Source organism: Accipiter gentilis, chromosome 8 (assembly GCF_929443795.1).
Source record: "Accipiter gentilis chromosome 8, bAccGen1.1, whole genome shotgun sequence".
In the NCBI taxonomy this organism is placed as follows: domain Eukaryota; kingdom Metazoa; phylum Chordata; class Aves; order Accipitriformes; family Accipitridae; genus Astur; species Astur gentilis.
The window spans coordinates 37790558-37811980 of record NC_064887.1 but is presented as its reverse complement, the minus strand read 5'-3'; the positions used below and the strand labels follow the sequence as shown (position 1 = coordinate 37811980).

Here is a 21423-nt window from a genome sequence, read left to right as displayed (position 1 = left end):
GTGGGCTACATACCTTCTGCAGAGGCTTTCAGAGTTAGCGTGAGATACAAGAAACAGGTTAACTTTGGGGGTGGTGTGGTGGTTTTTGGGTTGGTTTTTTAAAGTTTTTTTAATTTATAAGGGTGCCACTCTCAAATATCTTCTAGTACTAAGAAATGCACAACTACCAACAGCAGCAACCAGAACTTCTATTCTTTGAACTGCACAATCTCTTCTAGCCTCATGCTTTACTTCGGCAGAGGGCTATCCCTGTGCTCCTGGAATAGTCTCTACCTTCTCTTGCTTACAGGACAATGCTTCACATTGAAGTTAAACTGACTGTTCTGTTTGATACAATATCTCAAGTCACTACAGTGCTACTGTCCAAACTGAGTCAAGTCAGCTCCCAGTTTTCAATTAAATACTACAACGTGTCCCACATCTTTGCATAAAAAACCTGCCTATACGACTTAACAGGAAGCTGTTTTCAGATCCTTCCTGATTATTGATCAACAACAAAAGTCTCTGTGCAAAATGAATTTCAGAAAGATACATTTAAAAATAAAATATCTGAAATGGGGTGCCCTCTTCTATCTTTCTTCTGGTTCTCAGTTCAAGTGTCTGTTCCCCGCAGATCAGCAGCATCCCTTTCTTTTAACGTATAACACATGGCTCACATACTGTCACAGCCCTCCTAAGAAAAGACCTATACTTTCTGACTAAAATCCTCCTCTAGTGCAATTTGGCAACTATTTGGATTCGAATTCCCTGACATTGGCTTTCAGTTCCCCAGTATCCAAAAATCATTGGTCAAGTCCAAAATCAGAAAATTAAATTGTATGTAAATTCTATTTTTCAACTTTCTGCTTTACTATCCCCTCAAAGCACTTCAATTCCCACATTTTTCCTAACCATACAGGCAAGAAACACTTTGCAATAGAAGCTGTGAGTCCTTCAGAATCATAAAACTCCAAGAATCTGATTTTTATGGAAAAGGGTCTCAAACATTATAGAACTAAAAGAGAAACCGACATCCCTGCTTGCAGGCATATGTCCAGGGAAAAGTTCTGCTAAGGTACAGAGGTCCTTAAAATCAGGCTCCAAGTTATGGGTGCAAGACGTATCTCCTACTCACAAGCACAATTTGGAAACATCAAAGGAAGGGGAGAGGTTCCCAGCTTCTGGGTCCTCTCTTTTGTCAGGACATCACTGCCTACCTCCCCCAGCACCTGCTTCAGTATTGTGGCAAAGACTAGGAGCACTGCAGCGATAACAAGCTTTCTGCTCTCCAGCACTGAACGCCCCATTTTCCCACCTTCCCCAGAGCAAACTGCCTCACTGCAGAGTTGCTTCACCGAAGTGTGAGCTGTTTCTTCTCCCCCAGGGCTGCACCCACAACCTCCTCAGCTCTCCCAGGCCCCACCCAGCTACTGCATGTCCTCTTCCCACAGCCACCACCTAATCCACAGAATAACTGGTTGTTAAAAGGATGTCGCTGTCTCAGTTTTGCCCAGTTCAGCCAGCAGCTTCCAAGGAGAGGAAAATCTGTGCTCGAGGAAGCGGGGTCTTTCCCAGGTTTAATCTCCAAACCAAGAAGACGGAACCATTGGCCAAGCACGGTGGCTGACGTAGTTGCTGAACGAGGGATTGCAGAAAATCCTCTGGGCTTCTCCTGCCACTTAGTATTTTCCCGGAGTTCTGACACAGATAAATGACACAAAGATATTACAGCATTTCTGAAATCCCAGAGCAGGCACCACCAGGAGCACAGAGCTTTGCGCCTGACGCACAGTTGCAAGTAATAGGTGAGGGTAGAATAAATTGTCAGAGGCCAAGCTAAACCCACCAAAACCAAACTTGGACACTAGTTACACTCATTTTGACCCACAGACCAGATGTACAAAGCTACAAAGTCAAGGCCATCTACACGGAGAATGAGAAATAACACATGCATCCTTTCAGTCTGCAATTCTCAAACTTTGTGCAAATTATTTTAAACAGGGCTAGCACCACTGTACACACAAGGTAACGGAGCAACAGAGGACTTGATTCATACCTCCCATTCACTAGCGGAAGCTTTCTTCTCCAGGATGAACTGAGTGTGAAAGAGTAATGATTGAGAATGAGAAAATGTCATGCTGAAATAAATGACTGCAGATTGTTAGGACAAACAATAATACAGCTCAGAACAGTGGCTTGTAATTTGCATAGGTAAGATAGTGGTATGATTATAGGTTTCCTGGAGCAGTAAAATGGGCTTGTGATATTATCTTTTTTTCAAGGGTGTGACAAGAAGCTTTTATTTAATGAAGTTTGTGAATCAAAACAGCTTTAAAATTAATGAGTAGGACCAGGCCTGTGGAAACTCTCCCAGATGAGGCAGCGTTTGGATGGGAAAGCAAAAACTCTTTTTACCTGGCCATCCGCATCTTAAAGTGGATGGAAAAGATATTTAGATTGACTAGGAGCTGCGTGGCAGGAGGAATGGGGATAAAGGGACAGGGTCACAGCAGCACAGAATCAATCCTGAAAGGGACCTCTGGAGATCATCCAGACTACCTCGGCTGCTCAATCAGGGTTAGCTACAGCAGGCTGTGGAAGGCTGTGTCCAGCTCCGTTTCAAGTATCTCCACAGATGGAGACTCCATTCCCCCTCTGTGGAACCTGTTCCAATGTTTGACCGCTCTCACAGTAAGAAAAACATTTTCTTATGTTCAGATGGAGTATCACACGTTTCCATTTGTGCCCACTGCCTCTTGTCCTGTCACTGGGCACCACTGAGAAGAGTTCAGCTCCTTCTTCTTCCTGTTCATGTCTTGTACTGGGGAGCCTAGAATTGGACAGTTCTAGTCAATGCAGGACACAGGGGCTAATCTCCACCTTCACCTTGCAAATGTGTCCAAGTCACTGACTGACAGTGCCTGCCCGAAGGAGTACTGTATCCAGCCATGTCTTGCAGATCAGCAAGGAAGAAGTGAGACTCACTTGTGTTTTAATGGTTACCTACAATACCTTGGTTCCCACATCAGCAGAGGTAACCAAGACACCTGTGTCCACAGGAAAGTGCAGGATAAAATCCATGGAATTTATGGAACACATACTAAACATATTGTTTACAAAGAAGAGATTTGGATTCCAATTTTGTAGCTTCATAAAATGATTATTTGAAGAATCATTCATGGATTTGTGTTAATGTAAAAATACTGGCTATAATGATTATTTTTTTTTTATTAGAAACATTCTCACAGCAGAGCTCTGAATCAATTCAACTTCTATAAACTTTTCCAAGCTGTCCTTGTATCACAGAGAATCTGGAGAAGAAACATCTTTCTAGCTTACAGAGGTCTGCTTCCTTTTCTTGTGGAGCCACTTTTTGAAAAAAAAAGATGACAAAAACACTTTAAAAGTCTTTTTTCCCCTCTTTCTAAGCTTAAAGCCACTCTAGACTTGACTAAACTATTTGAAAAGATTACCTCTTCGATCAGCAACTAGGAATAGGGATTTTTCAATCCAGTGAAGACAACTTTGAAGAGTATTCAAAATCATGAAAGAGGACTTTGCAGTCTTGACAATGGCTGACACTATGGTAAATCTCAGTTATCTACCGGCAAATCATACTGTATTGCAGACCACACAAACTATTGACTAAACTGCACAAAGCAACAACACCAGCTCAGGACCATTATGAAACTCAGAGTCAATGAACCCTGCAGGATTTCTAGCTGTGCCTTTGCCATAACTCCCAAATTTTCTGCAGTGAAGAGTAATAGGCAAAATGAGTGTTTTGGCCAAAATGGCTCTGGCCAGAAAGAAGCAGCTACAAATGTCTCTACATGGCACTCCCAAAGAAATGACATTCCTGAACCCTGAGCAGTAGTCAGTGACATGCACATGTTTGTGTGGCTATGTGGTGCTGATTCTAAAGTCAGATGACTCAGCCCCATCTAATGCATCTTATTCAGGCTTATCTGTCAGGTGCGATACCCCAGATCCCCATTACCTAAGATAAAGGAGACGTAACTGTATTTGCGTAGTCTAAACATGATTTCTGCTGCGCTTGACCCAGAAACAGCAAGTAATGTGCAACAGAACACAAAACCGCACGTCTGCCTTCTAAAACACAATTATAAACCTCATCTAGGGCCTGTATTAAGTGTAGGAAGTCACATTGCTTACAATTAGACCTTAAGGGTAGGGTTTATGTCCTATATTCAACACACTTCTTTAGCCAGTCCACAGGGCTGGAAAGAAAGAGCTGGAAAATGTACCTCAGCAGACTTTATGACCTGAAGTATCTGTGGACCTCTGCAGTTTTACATGAGCACAGACAATAAAGCCAGCTTTTGGACCCAAACTGCCAGCATTATCCCTAAAAAAACCCAAACACTACTAAATAACTTACCTTTCAAAGGCACATCGAATGACAACCAAGAGTAAAGCAAAAGGGATACTGAGCAGAAGATCACGAGGCTGAGGGTAATGGACATCTTCAGACTCTTGCATGTCCTGCCAGGTGATTCCTGGGGGCAGCCAGAACTCATGCTGCCACAGCCACTCATTCAGAGAGCGCGCCATTCTGGAAGGAAGAGAGACAAGAAAAACTGAGGACAGCCTCGTACACGGCAAACCTGTCAGCACAAGCCAGTGAAGCAGAGGAAGGATTACACCCTCACCGGGGTTGCATCTGGCTGTGAAAGCAGAAGAGGTGGGGAACGCATCAGTGCCCAAGGAACTGGTAATCTGCTGGCAGATTTTTATCAGGTACTAGGTGACTGCTGCCTCCTGGCACAGAATCAAAAAAGGGCTAAAATGGAGATAAGTGCCTCAGAATTCAACAGAACATTAGTGTCATTCTCAGCAAGATGTATCGGAAAGTTTCAAGTTTAATACTGCAGCTTCTCAGGTTCATAGGTTCCTTTCTACACGACTGACAGCTTGGTATCACAAGGATGCAGCAAGTCTGCTCCAGGGCTGGCTGCCAGCTGTTCTTTTATATGTACATATCCTTATTTTTTAGTCTTTGATCTTTTGTATTTATTTGTTTCTATTTACACATTGCAATTCCACTGTATGCATGTGTGCGTATGCATGCATTATAATTAGTATTATTCTGAGATTTCTCCTTTAAAAAAAAAGAAAGATATATCTTCTGCTTTAAATGATTAAGGAAAGTACTTTCAGGTAAGAATTTTTGTGTTAAGTGGTAAGCTGGATTCTTAATGTCATTTTAAAGACCATGCCTGAAGGTGAGATTTACATAGATGACAGAGAATTTAGCAGCATAAAAGACAGTGGAATGGGTGTAATGAAGCATTCAACACAAAAGTACTGTTGCTAGATAATTCTACCTTATACACAGATATGAGCTGCACTGCCCTCCAATATAGGCTGCTCATTCTAGCTGGTAACAACAAATATCCCAAAAAGAAGCTCTGAACAGAAGTCAAACAGACTCTGTGCAGGCACAGAATAAGAAAAGGGGAAGCATGGGAATGAGATGCCCATTGAGATCATCTGAACAGCACATGGGAAACACCATCTTATGAAACCAGGGGAAAAAGCATATAATTTAAGCGTCTGACCTGAGCGTCATAAAGCATCTCATCCAGCAGAGGCCTCTACTGAATTATACATTTGACTTTGAAGATACCTCTAATTCAGAAGTAGTTTCTTTGTTAATTAAACTGAAGATCTGCCTTATTCCAGAATTTTGCAGAGTCTGAGGGATACCATCTGAATCATAATGTCTTCTCTTGACTTGGACTTTATTATTCATCTCAATGTGCCTTTTGATCTGACTACATCAGGGAAGAACAAGACTGTATTTCTTCAAATTTGACTCTCATTTCTCCTGGAGCATGCACAGCCAATTCAGTATGATGACAAAGCTGATTACAAATACATGTGTAATTGATACCAAGTGGATGCAAACTTTCTGACCACTTAAGATATACAAAGCAGAAACATACTTTCCCCTTTTCCCCAAAGAAAAACTATCTTACTAAAAATACATTCTCTTCCTCCCTGCATTCCCTGATTTCAGCTTTTGATACCAAAACCCACAACATAAAAATACCTCCTAAAAATCAAAAGCCTGATATACTGCAGAACTGCAACCAAAAGAAGTGGCAGTAAGTCTAATATCCAACTTCACTAGCATCAAAAAGAACATCTAGGTCTTTTACCAGCTTTCAGTGTGACAATAATCACAGTATTTTCTTTCTGGTGCAGCTTCTGGGACTCTGGAAACTGTGGGTTTGCTCTCACTTCTAGGCTGTTCTCCATTCCTTCTGCTAGCTCTCCTTCCAGTGCAATGTCTGGACAAAAATCACTGGAACATAAAATAAATGTAGACTCTTCAAATTCTGTTTTAAGAGCCTGACAATCAAGATGCAACAGTTTTTAAGTTGCCTGCCAAATCTTGAGTCTCTACAACTCTCTGGGGCCTAAAGTATAACATAACTTTCCCTGTCAAGGCTGTTTTGAGGTGGGAACATCTGCTACCCACTATCTGTCCCCTTTTCCTCTGGCAGGGATGTATGATCCTTTAGCGCTAGTTCCCTTTCTGTCTGGCCTTTGGTGATTCAGCAAAGGCACCTGCAGCCAGGACCATGGGAGAGTGGTGGCAGGGCTTGTTATGCATTAAAAAGAGAGAAGCTAGCTGAAGCACACATACATACATGCTAGAGGAAGCTTTTCAGACTACTCAATAAACATGCTATTAACCAGTATAGCTCCATTTGGATGACACAGACATAAGCCCAGGGGACAGGCTGGCTACTGTGCTGAACCTCAGAGCCTTGGTGAACCATGTTTTCAGGATGTCCCCGAGTCTCCTGTAGACTGTGTGAACACAAGTTCCTGCACAAAACTCTACAGTTATAGAGCAGAGCAGAAAGTGTCTATGTAGAAGCAAACTGTGTGAGTAGGGGATTAGCCTACAATAGGGGCTTAGCCTATAATGAATTCAACACACTGTCACTCTGAAGTGAGGTAACAGTGTTCCAAAACAGCTTGTGCACTTCAGATAGGTACTGGATACCAGCTTAGAAAAGTCAGATAACCTAAGTGAGGTGTCTGAATTACAAAGAGCTTTAAAAGGCATGAAAGACACCAACCTCAAAAGTGTTGGTAAACTTTCTTAGCTGTTAAAAACCTCAGGTCTAGTCAGGAAAAGCATCGGGATATCAGGAATAACTCAGGAGAACTATATAGAGAAAATATACTTCCTCCCTGCCTCAGCTCATCAGAAAACATTGCTTCAGTACGACAGGGTTATCACACAGTGCAGAGACAGCAGGCACACTAGGGAAAGCTGCCATAATAGCTAGCTTTGCAATTACACAAACATGGATTCTCCCTCCAGAACTCTATCTATCTGGCAGCAACACAACAAGATGCAACGCACACTTGGTAGGGGACAGCAGCTGAACTCTGCTGAGGGCTCTCTGTGGGGAGTATATAAAATAAGTCTTCCAATTTGCTTAGGGGGAACATTTTTAGATTCAAAGCACTAAGGAAGTAAACAGCCATTATCTAATCTACTCTCATGTGCAAACTACATGTAGTCAGGATCACCTTCTTGGAAGATATCTTTATCTCTGCAGCTATCTTTACACATCACAAAAAATATAGAAAAGGGTACAGTATGAAGCAACATATTTATCTTCTGCAATTTACACAGTCGAAGTTACCAAATCAAAGCAGCTGGAAAGCTGAAGACGATGGTGTGTCTAAAATGCCATTTGAGCACCGACAGCAAAGCATAAACAGGCCTATTTCTTTCTCAAAAGTTCTTTATGCCTCGCAGAGCACCCTGTGCTATTAGTTGTAGCTAGTAATAATATACAGGATGAAGCCCTCCAGCTCTCAATACAAGTGTAAAAGAGAGACAGCCTCTTGCACAACAAGTTCAGCAAGAACAAAGGAAAAAAACAATACTGCAAAACACTTTCCCATACCTGACACTAAACAGATCAGCATTAGGATTTCACAAACAGTGAGCAAAATAGCTTGTCATAGAATATACATGTAAGGATGAAATCAAGACTAGAGAAGTATCACAGCTATGCCATGGGGACAAGGAGGACAAGGCTTTGGCACTTACTGAGCCTATACTGTGACAAGATCAGGCACTCAATATATTAATCCAACAAAGCTCCTTTAAGTTGACACAGCTAGGTCTTGAAGCAACTGGACGTTGTACAGCCCTGCAGCCCTGTCCACTGTATTTACTTTTTTAAATCTTGCCTTTCTTGAGGACTTTTTTTTTTTAAACTTGGTGGTTTTATCTGAATCCTTAGAGTTACAAAGGTCTCTGCTGTCAGGCTGCACTAAGCTGCTCCAAGGAAAGCAGAAACTGCTGTGCTGGCATGCAGGAATGCACCTGCAGTATCTGCATGCTGCAGCAGAGAGCAGCACTGCAAGACTCCCTGAACCCTAAACCATAGATAAGGAACACTACTATACTTAAACCCCTTAGGGACATATTTATATACAGTTTCACTTTCAAAGCAGAACTGTTTGAGAAGCAGCATGGCATCTAGCTAGAAAGGTTACTCCTTGTCTCACAAGTAAAATGGCTAAGCAGGTTTAGCGAGAAAATGAACTGTTGCTTACATCTTCAAAGAGTTACTCTGCAGCTTCACTTGCAGAACCTATTCCCAAGCTAAACATTAATATATAGGTACATTAATACTCATGTAAATTTACATATGTGAATAGAAGAGATAAGGGTGGAGGAAAAACAGAGAGAAAAGACTTACGATTCTTTGTGAAGAACTCTCACTGAAGAAGACTAGATGTAGGTATCTGCCCTGCAGTTTACATCTACAGTGTTACACTAGATATTACTGCATTAGCCAGTGTTCACTGCTTATACTGTTAGGAAAAGATCCATAATAAAAGAAAAGGTTACACTGGAGCTTTCAAGTTGCTTTTAAAACAAGAAAAAAGTCTTTTTTTTTTTTTTTAAAAAAAGCTTACACTGGAGTTTTTAATTTGCTTTTTGACCAATATTCCTTCCCCCAACCCTCCTCTCCCTGCCTTAATCTCAGAGCAGCAGATCCTGGTAACATTGATGTGACGGTAATTTTGGTCTTTGCTGTAGAAATTCTGAACGCAATAGCACAGAACTCCGAACTTCTTTCCAAAATCCAACATAGAACTAAGTTGTCTCCTCCTCCTTTACCTCAGGAAGCTGTTAGTTTTAGGAATAGCCAAGACTTCACTGGGCCATTTTCAGCTTTTTGCTATGACAGGCAACACTAATCCGTTCAATAAGGGTACCAAGCTTGTATTAGAGGTGTCTCAATGTTTTTGCATCAATTGCTCATACTAGAAATGCCAATTCCTAAACCCTCTGGTGGGTACAAAATAACCACAATAAAAAATTTTAATGCCATTTGTTTTTGCATTAACACCGGGTTTCACCACAAACAAGTTGTTCTTACTGTTTATAGAACAATACTTTTCTCTCATAGTTCACTGTCTAGGCTAAACAAGTCCATTGCTTCTAAACCTCTCTATATTGTACATAGCTAATACAGCTAGCTATAGCAAGAGAAACAGAAACCCTTTCTTTGCACATTCCTCCATTTCTGACTAGATTCTGTTTCTGAACAGGATTTCTGAGAGGAATGTCTAGTATTAGTATGCTAACATCAGCATTTTTTAATACAAATTTTTAAAATACAAATTAGTCCCCAAATACACAACTCTGCACACTGTGCTATTCAAGGTCACCTCAATCCTCTTACTCTGGCTATGAAGGCTTTCCAGTTCTCGATTATACCAGAGATGGTCCATTGTCTGCAGGTAGATTATACAGGTTCGTGGGTGGACAATGCCACAGGTACAAACATCCCTGAAGTGGCTCTGGGCCAAGCTGTTTAGGTCTGCCAAGTCTTATTAGCTTAAGTGCAGCATCATGCTAACAACATTGCTGCCAGAACCAGCGCAAGTATTCCTGCAGAAGCTTTCCTGGTATAGCCAGTTTTCCCAGGGCTTAATTAACCACCAGCAGCACAGTACTGCCCCAGGGGAAATTATTAGTTAATGTGGAAGTACACCACCATAAGGATGCAGTTACATTGTTCTTGGTTCAAGTTACTTTATTTCTTCCATGGGGCTATGGCTGAAATAATTAAAACCAGAAAAGCCTCTTAAATCTTGACATGCTGGAAAGCAAAATGGAAAGGCTTGTCCTATCTTTCTAAGAAGCAGCTGGGGTCAAGAAACAGTCATCTCTATATTTATAAAGGTTACTACTGTTATTTCAAATTGGAAGAGCCCTTGTGTTCTAGTCCTGCTCGGGCCCGTACTTCCTGAATTTGGGTTACCACTGCATATTATGCATTTTAACCTTTAACTAACTTTGCTAAGAAATCAATGATTTAATAATTCCATGGGTAAATTCTCTCCTGATAGCTCTTTTAGGCAGTTTCTTACCTATTTGATACTTCCCATAACCCTAGTATCTTCCACTTTAAATAAAACTACCTGTTACAGCTACACAAGAGAAGTTACAAGTTTAGGCATGGAGTTTACTGCACCTCTCTTATGCAGAAATAAAGAATTTTAACAAAGAAAGCTCAGATTAACGCGACATAGGCTATCTTTGGAATGCCCGTCTTATATTCAATATCTCTTAATCTCAAATCTCCAGGGTTTTTTTGTCCTCTTTTTTTGGTAAAAACTTCACACTAAAGATCACAATACTGGGATTATAGTTGCTGGGATAATTTTTTCTTCATGTATTTCTTCTAACATTTTTCATACTTTTTTTCTAACGTGTATCAAGTATTGTCACTAAAGACTTGGTAAAATTTATAGATAAAAAGCTTTGGTCCAAAATTCTTAATTACACGTACCATTATTTTCAGCATGCTGAGATGGAGATTAGCTAGTTCCAGTCTCCTGTCTGAAGGGAATACATTAACCTTTTCAAATTTCACTTCAGCTTTGATATGTTCATTTCCATTTCCTCATCCCTGTTAGCTATCCTGGCGTCATACCTGTTTTCTGATCTGGCCTTATCCATAACAACATTTCCTTTGCCTGAGATCCCTCTCTTTCCCTATCCCTCTGTTGGTTCTTCACCACTTTAAGGCTTTTCTTATCACCAAGCGAATTTAACCACGGATTGACAGTGTCCAAGGGACTCCGCTGAAATTTATCAACTGAAAAAAAATGCCTCTCTAAGAATGTCCTCCCATGGGAAAAAAACACCCAACAAAAAAACCAAACCAAATCAAAATCTTTCCTTACAATTCCAATCCATGATCCGTGTATTAACCCTCACTCTCTTGGCCTGCTTTCTCCTCACTCTTTGTCAAAGTAACTTTCCTACAGAACCCACCACTCTCTACACCTCCATTTCTTTGAACTTCTTTTGCAGATTATTATAAGCCTGCTTGCTCTGGCCATAACTGATGCAGAATCTCCAATCATACAAATGGATTCTGATACAAATCTTGGGTATGAATCTCTTTTTACCTGCAGCTAATTCTGCTTTATTTCTCCCCTGTTCTCCAGCTTTCTCATCTCTTTCTCTTGTGATTCTGAATGCCCTTGTCTTTTCCCTAAAACCACAACTTCTGGCAGAATCTCCCCTTTGTTTTTGCGTCAAGTAAGACTGTTTTTCAACTCTGACTAGTAGTAAAAGAAACAAAACCACAAGCTCCTTCCCTTTGTAATCATCAACACTATGTTCTTCAGGCTCACTCTCCTCACCCAGACTTCGTTCTTCACATCCTTTTCTTGGAAGCTGGCTGAAAATATGCAATGATGTGTGCAGCCTTGTTTCTCCATCAATTACCAGTATATCCTCAACTTCCTGGCTTTCAGATGTTCTCCTCACTTAGATCTATCAGCTGACATTTCCTGTCAAATTATTTCATGTCTTATGCCCACCCAAGAATAAATTAAGTTTGCAATTTTTCAACATTTTCAAGGACCTTTTCACAGTTTGTTTACTTCCACTACTAGTTCAACAGAAGCTTGATTCTTCACTCCTAACTTTAAAAGCAGAAAGGCAAAATTCACCTCCACAACCCCCTAAGATAACACCTCTTTTCAGCCCACTGAGAGAATTGGGTTGCTCTGCCTTGATTCCTAGACTTTCCAGCTTTTCACCGCCATTAACCACAGCCTCATGGTGCAGGCTCGCCATGTGCTGCTCTGTTCAAAGGCAATAATTTTCATATACACCCTCTCTTGGGAGACTTCTGTGCCAGAAAAAAGCATAAAATGCCCAAACAAACATTAGAAGCTGCAAATAAAAGTCCAGCAAGCAGACAAACTTGCTTACCTAGATCTCCAGTGAACATCTTCCTCACCCAGCATAAATTACTTACTAACTTCCATACCTTGTACTCCGCTTGCCAGGTCCTTTGCTGCTAGGCTGCTCTGACTGCCGAGTGTTTGGCTCCCAAGCAGACTGCCAGGTATGACCGACAGCACAGCTTTCAGGCTGATGCCACTCATCCACGTCAGAATGCAAATCAGACAGTTCTTCTCACTTGATCAGCCCTCACTGAGGTGGATGAGTACAACTCCTAGGTTTTGCTCAGTAAAAAACAAGTACTGGTTTAACCAGCTAAAAACAAGGCCAGAAAAGGCACTGCGTACCTCTGGCTTCACCATGTCTTTGGTCAGGAGGGCCCAGTGGGCCCAAATTTTTCTTATCCTTCCTCTTGCTGCCAGTGTACTTAAAGAAGCCCTTCTGGTTGCCCTTCGCATCCCTCACTCCAGCTGAGCTTTGGCTTTCCTATCTCCATTCTTGTATGTTCAGGCAACACTTTTGTATTCCTCCTGGACATCCATCCCCTCTTCCACCTTTCTGATACTTCCAGTCTGTGTTTGAGCTCAATCAACAGTTCCACGTTCATCTCTGCTGGCCTCCTACCATTTTTGTTTGCCTTCTTGCATTTTGGGATGAACTACACTTGTGCTTGGAGGAGATTATCCTGAAAGATCAACCAGCTGTCTGGGCTCCTTTGCCTGTCAGGACGGTCTCCCATGAGATCCTGCCAAGCAGATCCCTGAACAAGCCAAAACCTACCCTCCTGAAATTTAAGAAAAACCCAAGAATTATATGCACATTTTGAAATCCCATGGCTCTTTCTGCCATATTCCTCCTCCAGGAACCTGGACATGCTTCCCTACTAAGGCCTAAGAAACCTGGCTTGAACTGCAGCACCCATTGTCAAACTAGTTTCAAAAACAAAGTGCTAAGTTACCAGTGTAAAAAGCAGCAGAGACAAAAACTGAAGACCTCTGCAGGCTCTGTCTGGCACTTACCCCATGGCTGTATTATTAAATGAAGCAACATTTCTTTATTACTTCCAGGGCAGGGTGAGGTAACATAAACCTTGTTGTCCTGACACTAACAATCAGTATTCTGCTACTGAACACAAACTCTACAAACAAAAAAAAAATTCAACAAAAAACACTGGAGAGCACATGCTGATTGTTTTGGTGAGGCACAAGAACACCATGTTCTACCATCACTGCATAAAAAAACTACAGACCATACTACATCTTAGTATGAACATCAGACATGACTAGTGTCCAAGTAAGGCAGCTGAGGCATCTAAAGTACCAGCAAATACATAAAGACATGTATTCCCAGATCTATGTGTGTTTCTTGAGAAAGTACTAATGTAAAATGCAAGAAGGCGGCACCTATAAAATCCAAACGAGCTACTCAGCAATTTCTTTGGATTTTTTCCTTCGTTCTTTCTTCTAATGCCTGCTATTTCCTCCAGTCTCTACAGAAATAGCAGTCACTGGCTGACATCACTTGATAGAACTGAGGAAGAAAATTAAGTTAGTGGCCTCAGGCCACAGTGAGCTAAGAATTCAGGTTGGGAGATCACAAAAAGAAATCAAAAGGGAGCTTACTTCCACCTGAACTGCTCATCTTTCCTTTCTCTGAATTCATCAGTACCAAACAAAGCAAGAGTCAGGCAGTCTAAGTGAGACCTTCTCTTTCAAAGTAAGTCAAAACACAGTAAAAACTGCCAAAAAGCCCTCTAAGCAGAAATGCTATTTATCCCCAAAGGCTGTACCAACAAGCAGACTGTACACCAATAGAAGCATTTTCACAGATTTTGGAAGGAGAAAGGGACAAAAAGGAATCATGCAATGTGAGAATCCACACTGAATAAGGCTCAAAACTTTAAGCATGAGCAGCAATAACTTTGTGAGATCCTCAAAACTCTTCCAAAGGCAAATTCTGGCCTTACAACCCAGGTCCTGTGCATGGAGGTTCAGGTGGTGGAGAAGCAGAAAATACTTGCCTAGAGTTTTCAATACGGTACATACTCCAGACATCTTTCCTATTGCCAACTGAAAATTTTCAACAGATTATCTCTACCCCCGTTACTCAACAATCACATATCAGGCCTCGAAAAGTTTAATTCTAACTTAAAAACTGGGAAAAATTAAGAGCAGGTAGTAGGTTCAAGTTTCCAAGCCATACTCAAGTCACATTAAAATACTGCATAGCTCTCAATAAAGCCTCTTTCCCAGAAGCTCATGGGACAGCGCAATGCTTGTCCAATGCATTACCTGATTCTTCAGTCCTTTCAAAGCATAAATATTCCTAAATAGGCGTACGGTTCTGGTCTGATGGCCCTCTCCTAATCTGTCCTCTAAGAATCACCCTCGGCAAATCTTTCTGTTCCCTTCCAGGAGAGCTCTTCCTCTTCTGCCCTGCCACCTCTGGCCACATGCTTAATTCTACAGCTTGTAGCAGCCCTCAGAAGCTCTTCATCCCTAGTTTCATCTGGAGTTCCGACTTCCCTGCAGTCCAAAGCTTCACCATTGCTCCTTATTTGTACAGTCAACCCCTTCAGTGAGTCACTTGGTTATCCTACTCTCTCCCACAAATGGGCCATATCCCCAAAGACATGTTTTCTAATTCATCACACCAGCAGCTGTGAGCATTCAGCTAAGCAAAGCACTGAACTCCTGAACTGCTAATCTTAGGTCAAAATGAGAGAATCAGTTGTGATAAATAAGGAAGACAAAGGGACAGATGTGCATGACTTCTCTGCCACAGACCTAGCAAAGATAAAACGTCAAAGTGGAAATGGATCATCTTGAATACCAACGCAGATTGGGAAAGCGCTTATCTATCAGTTGGGATGAATTTGCATGAAGTTGAGGGAGGTATCCGTATTACAACCTAGTACACCTACAAGATGCAGAGCATGACTTTTTACACAATGCTCGTTCTCCCTCGTGCAGGAAACATACAGGCTTTAATTAGTTTGTGTGAGCTGGCTTTGAATTTCATTATCAACAATTCCATCAGCTTCCCAGGTATTTGTTCCAACAAACTCTCCAGGCTGTTCCAAAGATTAGAGAAAAAAAAAAGAAATTTAATTAGTCTAAAATTAAGACTTTTTAAAACAATACTCTTATACTAGTACGTTTTCATTATTTTTCATTTTGAAACACAAAACTTAAATCCTTATCTGAGAATAACATCTACATTCCCAACATTACCACAAAAGCAAAATACAGTAAAAACACTGAGAAAGAAACGGCAACCGGAAGAAAGATTTTCCTTTCTCCAGATTAAAACAATTGTGAGTCACGTTTCACAATCATTACTGCTTAATGAGTAACGCAATCTACCATATGATGGTTATTTAAAAAAAATTTGAATATGAATTATTTGTGATTAGCACAGATAACTTAAAAGCCCTGTAATATGGATAACTTATAAAGGAGAATGTAAAACTCAAGTTCTTCCAACAGGCACTATCCTTTTTGCTGGAATAGTATCTAACATCAAGAGAACCTCTCTCCAACTGAGCTTTACCTATGACATAAACAAATCATTAGAGGACAGTATATTAATTGTCATGATATTGAAGGCTGCAACCACACCGTGTTATTTATCCAGCAATTTTGACGTTACAGGATGGTTTCTGAATTTCATGTACAATGGGACCATTTTAATAAGCGATCCTGTCAAATGCAGATAAAACGTTTATTTCAGATTGCTTAGCCTAGGTGGTCTTCTCTTATTAACATGGTCACTCCTGAAGCTGCAGATTCCACCTCCTGCTCTGCTAATGAGGAGTCCCTGAGTTATGCTGCAGGCATGAGGGGACTGTGACAGGTAACTCAAACACCACATTTATTCCACACTGAGACAATCTCTACAACACATATATTAATTTATCTTCACTGCAGCCAGCTGTTCTGCCCTGCCTGAGCTGAGACAATCACGCCTACACCAGCTGCAGAGGGGGAATATGCCAGCCCTGAGCAGCACAGGCCAGAGTGACAGCCACAGCCATTTGGATCCTCCTGCACAAAGTCAGCACCTCTGGCTCTCGCAGCACAGCCCTGATTCATGCTGGTTGAGCTCAGGGTTTATTTTTAAAATACAGATACTAAGGGTCACTTTCTCCTTACTTCAATTCGCCACAAGTGACTTTACAAGAAAAATCACATAGAAATTATTATTTTGGGAATTCTGCCTTCATGCTTTTACTTCAGCATCGTCTCTAAACAGAAAAATTCCTCTGATCTTTTCTTTGAAAACACTGAAGACAAACTCTGACATAACAACTTTCAAGTCTTCCAGAAGGAAGCCATCTTTCATATATGTATAAAGAAAGACAGATGGACAATGAGGAAGAAGTTGCCCCAAAAGCTCTGATAGTACCCCAGGGGTTAAAATAACACTGCTTATTACAAAAAAATAACCTGAACACAGCCTGTAGTTTACCTCTTTCAATTTTTTTTTTTTTTTGTCTTATCTATTTTCATTCAAAGCCTTGGCACTTGTTGGGTTGGAAGGCATATGCCATACCTGTTTCTGTGGCCAACTGTGCAACAACCTCACAAAGCAAAATATTTGAAGAATTTCTTGATTTTTGGAACTGACTTTCAAAACAAAGAAACCAGTTGTTATCACAACCAACTTCAGTAAAAGCTGAATCAATCTTGAAGGTAATGGAATTACTGCACTTGGTCATCTTTGAGCATATTCACTATTTTTTCAAATGAAAGCTACCCTTGAATTAATTAGAATTAAAGCATATTTGAAAAAGGAGTGGGAAACATGCACTAGATACTTGACACTGCTGTGTAATTATGGACAAACATGCTGAGGTGTACTCCTCAGTAAACATGAATATACCACAAAAATTACCCCCAACAGAACAAACAGCCTTCAGTGGATTTTCAAAACTGGGAAAACAACATTTGATTTCTCTTTACTTAAGAAGAACCTGCCATGGAATGCCTGTGGAATGAAATATAAAACCTTCAATACAGATATACTAAAGGTTAATACATGCATACGATAGAGACCCACAATAAAATTAAAGCCTTTATTTAAAAGAGGAGGGCAGTCAAGGGCATGGAATGAGGACTTGCAATACATTTCAGCAATCTGTAGAAAACAGCCTGCAGCTAGAAGGTCAGTGTGAGAGACCAGAACCACCGTTGAGTCACAGCATGACTGTGTAGCAAGACCAAGGAGAGTAGCTCTGTCTCATTCCTTTGATGGCAAAGATGCAACTGGTGGAGAGCAACATTTGTGCACCTAAGCCCTTTATGGTAGCTTTGCACCAGACATCAGTCTGGGCTGGATAATGGCTCCTGGAACTGATCTACCCAATATAACAAGACAAGAACCTGCATTGTATATGCTGGGGCTTTATACCCTGCTGGGCAAGGATGCAGTGCCCCAGCTCTTGGCAGAGTTTCCTATACATCTCTTCAACAGATGTACTCCAGGTCTAGAGACTCTGTTAGCTGGAGCTTTTACAACACAACCTGCAGCGTGTTGCACTGCAATGAAAATGAGGGTATAAATTCTAAACCTGTGACATACTCCATTGAAGTGTTCAATTACTCTATTAATATTAACTAAAATGAGGATAATTAATTTTACTAGTAGGAAATCATTACACAATTTTGGCTTTCTAAAGAGTAATCTATTTTTAAATAAGTTCTGGTATTAGATTAAGGGAAAGGGGAAGCCAAGATTCTTTAGGTGAAAGCATGGGTTTTCTCCTACAGGGAAGAAATCTGGAACAGCCATTAGAAATACAAGCAGGAGATAAAACACAGAGCACAATAAGCAATCCTGACCCTGGAAATCTTACTACACTTCTGTTCTTATCAACAGGCTCTAAATTCACAGCTAAAGTAGAATCGATTCAAAACTGTACTCCCTGCTTTACACTGGATTTTAGCGTGTACTTGTTATGGCATAGCAATGTTTGGATGCATCCAAAGAGTTCAAATTTTAAAAAAATGTGATTTTCCAGATAGTGCTGTGAGATACCGACTCAATTTTCAGCATTTCAGAGAACAAGTACATGTTAGTTACAGCCCACAGTACAGAAAATCAAGACAGACTGTTTGTTTTGACTTGTGGATGTTAGTCCTCTGAGATTCTATAATCTCATTTCTTCTAAGTTTGCTTTCACCGAACAAAGCCAAAGACTGGAGCACAGGCGACCACAGTGAGGGAAGAAACAGATGTGTTTCCTTTAAGATTATATCAATGGGTGGAGAGATCCACCACAATCCTTAAAATGAAACTGCTGCTCTTTCCAGCGTGAAAAGATTCCCCTGCTGAGACAGGTTCCTTGTAACTTAGAGCCAGTGTAAACTAACATTGCCATCAAAGACTAGACCGTGGCCTCCACCCGTTCCTGACCAGCACTCCCAGTTCACCACCACTACCTCCCCGTACTCAATACAAGAATTTATGAGGCTTCACAGAGAACCAGGCTGAGAAGATCTGGGTTAAAACTTAAACTTTTTTTCTTTTTATTTGGGGTTGATTTTACCCTACACTGCTTCCTCAGTGCAATTCACCACCTGGCTTCAAAATAATTTGTGCAGGCTCAATGCAAGGTACAAGAGAAAAGCACAAGTGGCTTGGGGCAGGCCAAGGTGTTACTTTTCTCTACAGAAATGCAGCTCAAGCTGATCAAGCTGTACTGTTGCAGAAAACACCTCCATTGAGCTCCAAATGTCCAAATGCTACCCATACCTGGAAATATCTGGATTCATGTCATCAAGTCCTTACTGGCCTCTGCAAAAAGAACCTGAAAAAAAGACCCAAAACACAAAATTAAGCCTGAATATATCACATACGCAGCCCAAAGCAATTTCTGAGTGTACACATGTGGAACTAACTTGCAGGGACCCTCAGCATCATATCACATAAGACACTATGTCTGTGTTTCTGCCATATTTCTCTTACAGGTGAGTAGCAAGCTTCTAAAACTTTCCCCTGCTCATCTTAGACCTGAAAAAGTAGTGCATGATAACATTCTAGCTGCATTTTACTCTCCTGCAGAGAAATTGGCTATGCATTAAGGTCTGAAGATTCCTCGAGAGATCTTTTGTTTAAAACAACTGCTTCCAAAGCCTTGATAAATCATCATCATAACCTGGATACATGGCAACGCAGCTGCTACAGAACAGATGTTAGATCACTTGATCTGCTGCAAGCAGTGGTCACAAACCAAACTCTTTTATGGTAGTTTTGTGTGCAGTGCCCTCCAGAAAGAGAAGTCCCATGGTTGTAACTACCTTGGAAGAAAATGAGGCAAAGCTCAGAAGTAAGCCTAGATAGCTACAGCCTTACCACCTGCAGCTGTACTGTCTAAACACTCATTTACCATAATCACTATTCACAAGTAGAAAAAACTGGTTTGCAGTTTGATTTTTGTGTATCAAGCCCATATATGCTACTTCCTAGAATCAGAGAATACTAAAATGCATGATCTACAGAGGCTTTCAGTTCCTTCCCTGGCCTGTGAAGTATTGTTCTCTACTGTAAACATTTCAGAAAAGAAAAATTTGTCTCACTCTTTGAACCCAATAGTAGTTTTTTTGCCAAAAAGCTCTGCAGGGAAGAGCTTAGAATATTATAGAAGCTGGTGTTATAATACAGAATAAAAATTTAGAAAAACAGTATTAATTTTCCCCATATATATCTCAAAGGACAGAAAGCAGTCAGACTTCCTTGAAACCTTTTAGTTTCTTGAGTTCTCTTGGGGTCATGAATATAATTAATCAAAGATCCTCATCAGCTCCCTTTCAGAAAAATTCTCAACTGCAGGAATGACTGATAAAATTGTTTTTCTATTTACTGAACACTGCTAGGTCTATAAAAAATTGGCTGTTGTTGTGATATTGACTCTTCAGAGCTCATGCTCTCCTTCAGACCGCACTCAGAAGGATGTCAGGAAACTGTAGGTAGCCTTCAAAACTACAATAAAAATGCCTTCCATCAAGCTGGTGGCTTCATGAAGAGAAGAAAAGGAACTCCCTCAAGTGGACAAGTTTTAAAAAGAAGCTTTCTTTAGCTCTATTTCTGCCCCATAAGTGCATACTAGAAAACCGAATTTTTAAGTCTGTGATGTCTGCACGAGTACACAACATCAGAGCTTCAGAGTTCAGACAGGTCGGTGTCCCTACATAGGCTTGGGAGGTAAGAGCAGTAGCTTAGACATCCCCAAGCACCACCATTCATCTGTCTTTCTTGGTAGAATAGGGTCTCTCCAGACACTAAAACATGGGAAAAGGGCACCAACTCAGAAGACACATTTTTATTTTTATTACAGCTGAGATACAGAATTAGTTCCTCAAGCGCAGCCTGTAGAGATGGCAGCAGGAATCTAATCCTTGCCCCATGTGAACAGAAAAGCCGAGTCTCTCTGAATTACCTGTGTGGCAGACTGCAAAAGTAAATCCAGTTTCTGTGCATTTAGGTGGACTATAACAGAAGGACAATGTAATAATCATTTTTAATTGCAGGTATTTGCCTTCCTTCTTGCCTGGAAGCAGCTATCAAGCTGAGAAATCTCTACTCTCCACTTTATCTCCTTAATAACTTCAACATGACATTGGAATTAGATTAAGAAAATTAATATTTTATATGAATTTCACCAGTTTGTAACAGCTAATAACCCAGAACAGGTATTCTTCACTCAGCAGCATTGATTCTAGATAAAAAGCACTTTTGGCTTAACATCAGATGCACTTTTCAATTTTGCCAGCTTCTTTGCTGCTCTGAACACAAGCAACTCGCAAAGTCCTTATCTTACAACATACAACCTTAGGTTAACAACATAAAAGCTTTTTCCTTTTATTTTATTTTTTTAATTATTAAACAGAAATGATGAAAAAGCTCCTCTGCATTTTTAAGTCTCCTGACTCCTGGAAGTCTCCTGACTATCTTGATAAACTTGAGCTTGGCGATAAATCAATCACCAGCACAGTCTCACATCTCACAACCAGTTGTCCCCGTTGGCCGAAGGAGAGATTGGCTCCTGTGGAGGGCAAACATCACCACGTTTGTTCTCTCAAACACACCTTCCACCTGACTTTTGCAAAACTTAGCTCATAAAACTTCACATTACACTTGCAAAAGAAGGAATTGCCTTT

The 21423-nt window shown here is 40.8% G+C and overlaps 1 protein-coding gene across 1 annotated transcript in view; it reads right to left on the bottom strand.

Moving 5' to 3' along the window:
• LOC126042158 (ceramide synthase 4-like) overlaps window positions 1–12392 on the bottom strand; it is a 36440-nt gene extending 24048 nt beyond the window's left edge. Inside the window, exons 1-2 of the mRNA XM_049808868.1 lie at window positions 12290–12392; window positions 4382–4555 (exon numbers count right to left, since the gene is read on the bottom strand). Of these exons, the coding sequence (XP_049664825.1) occupies window positions 4382–4555; window positions 12290–12324 (209 nt within the window). The 5' untranslated portion in view covers window positions 12325–12392. The remainder of the gene's footprint in view (window positions 1–4381; window positions 4556–12289) is intronic.
• Window positions 12393–21423: the final 9031 nt, after the last annotated feature.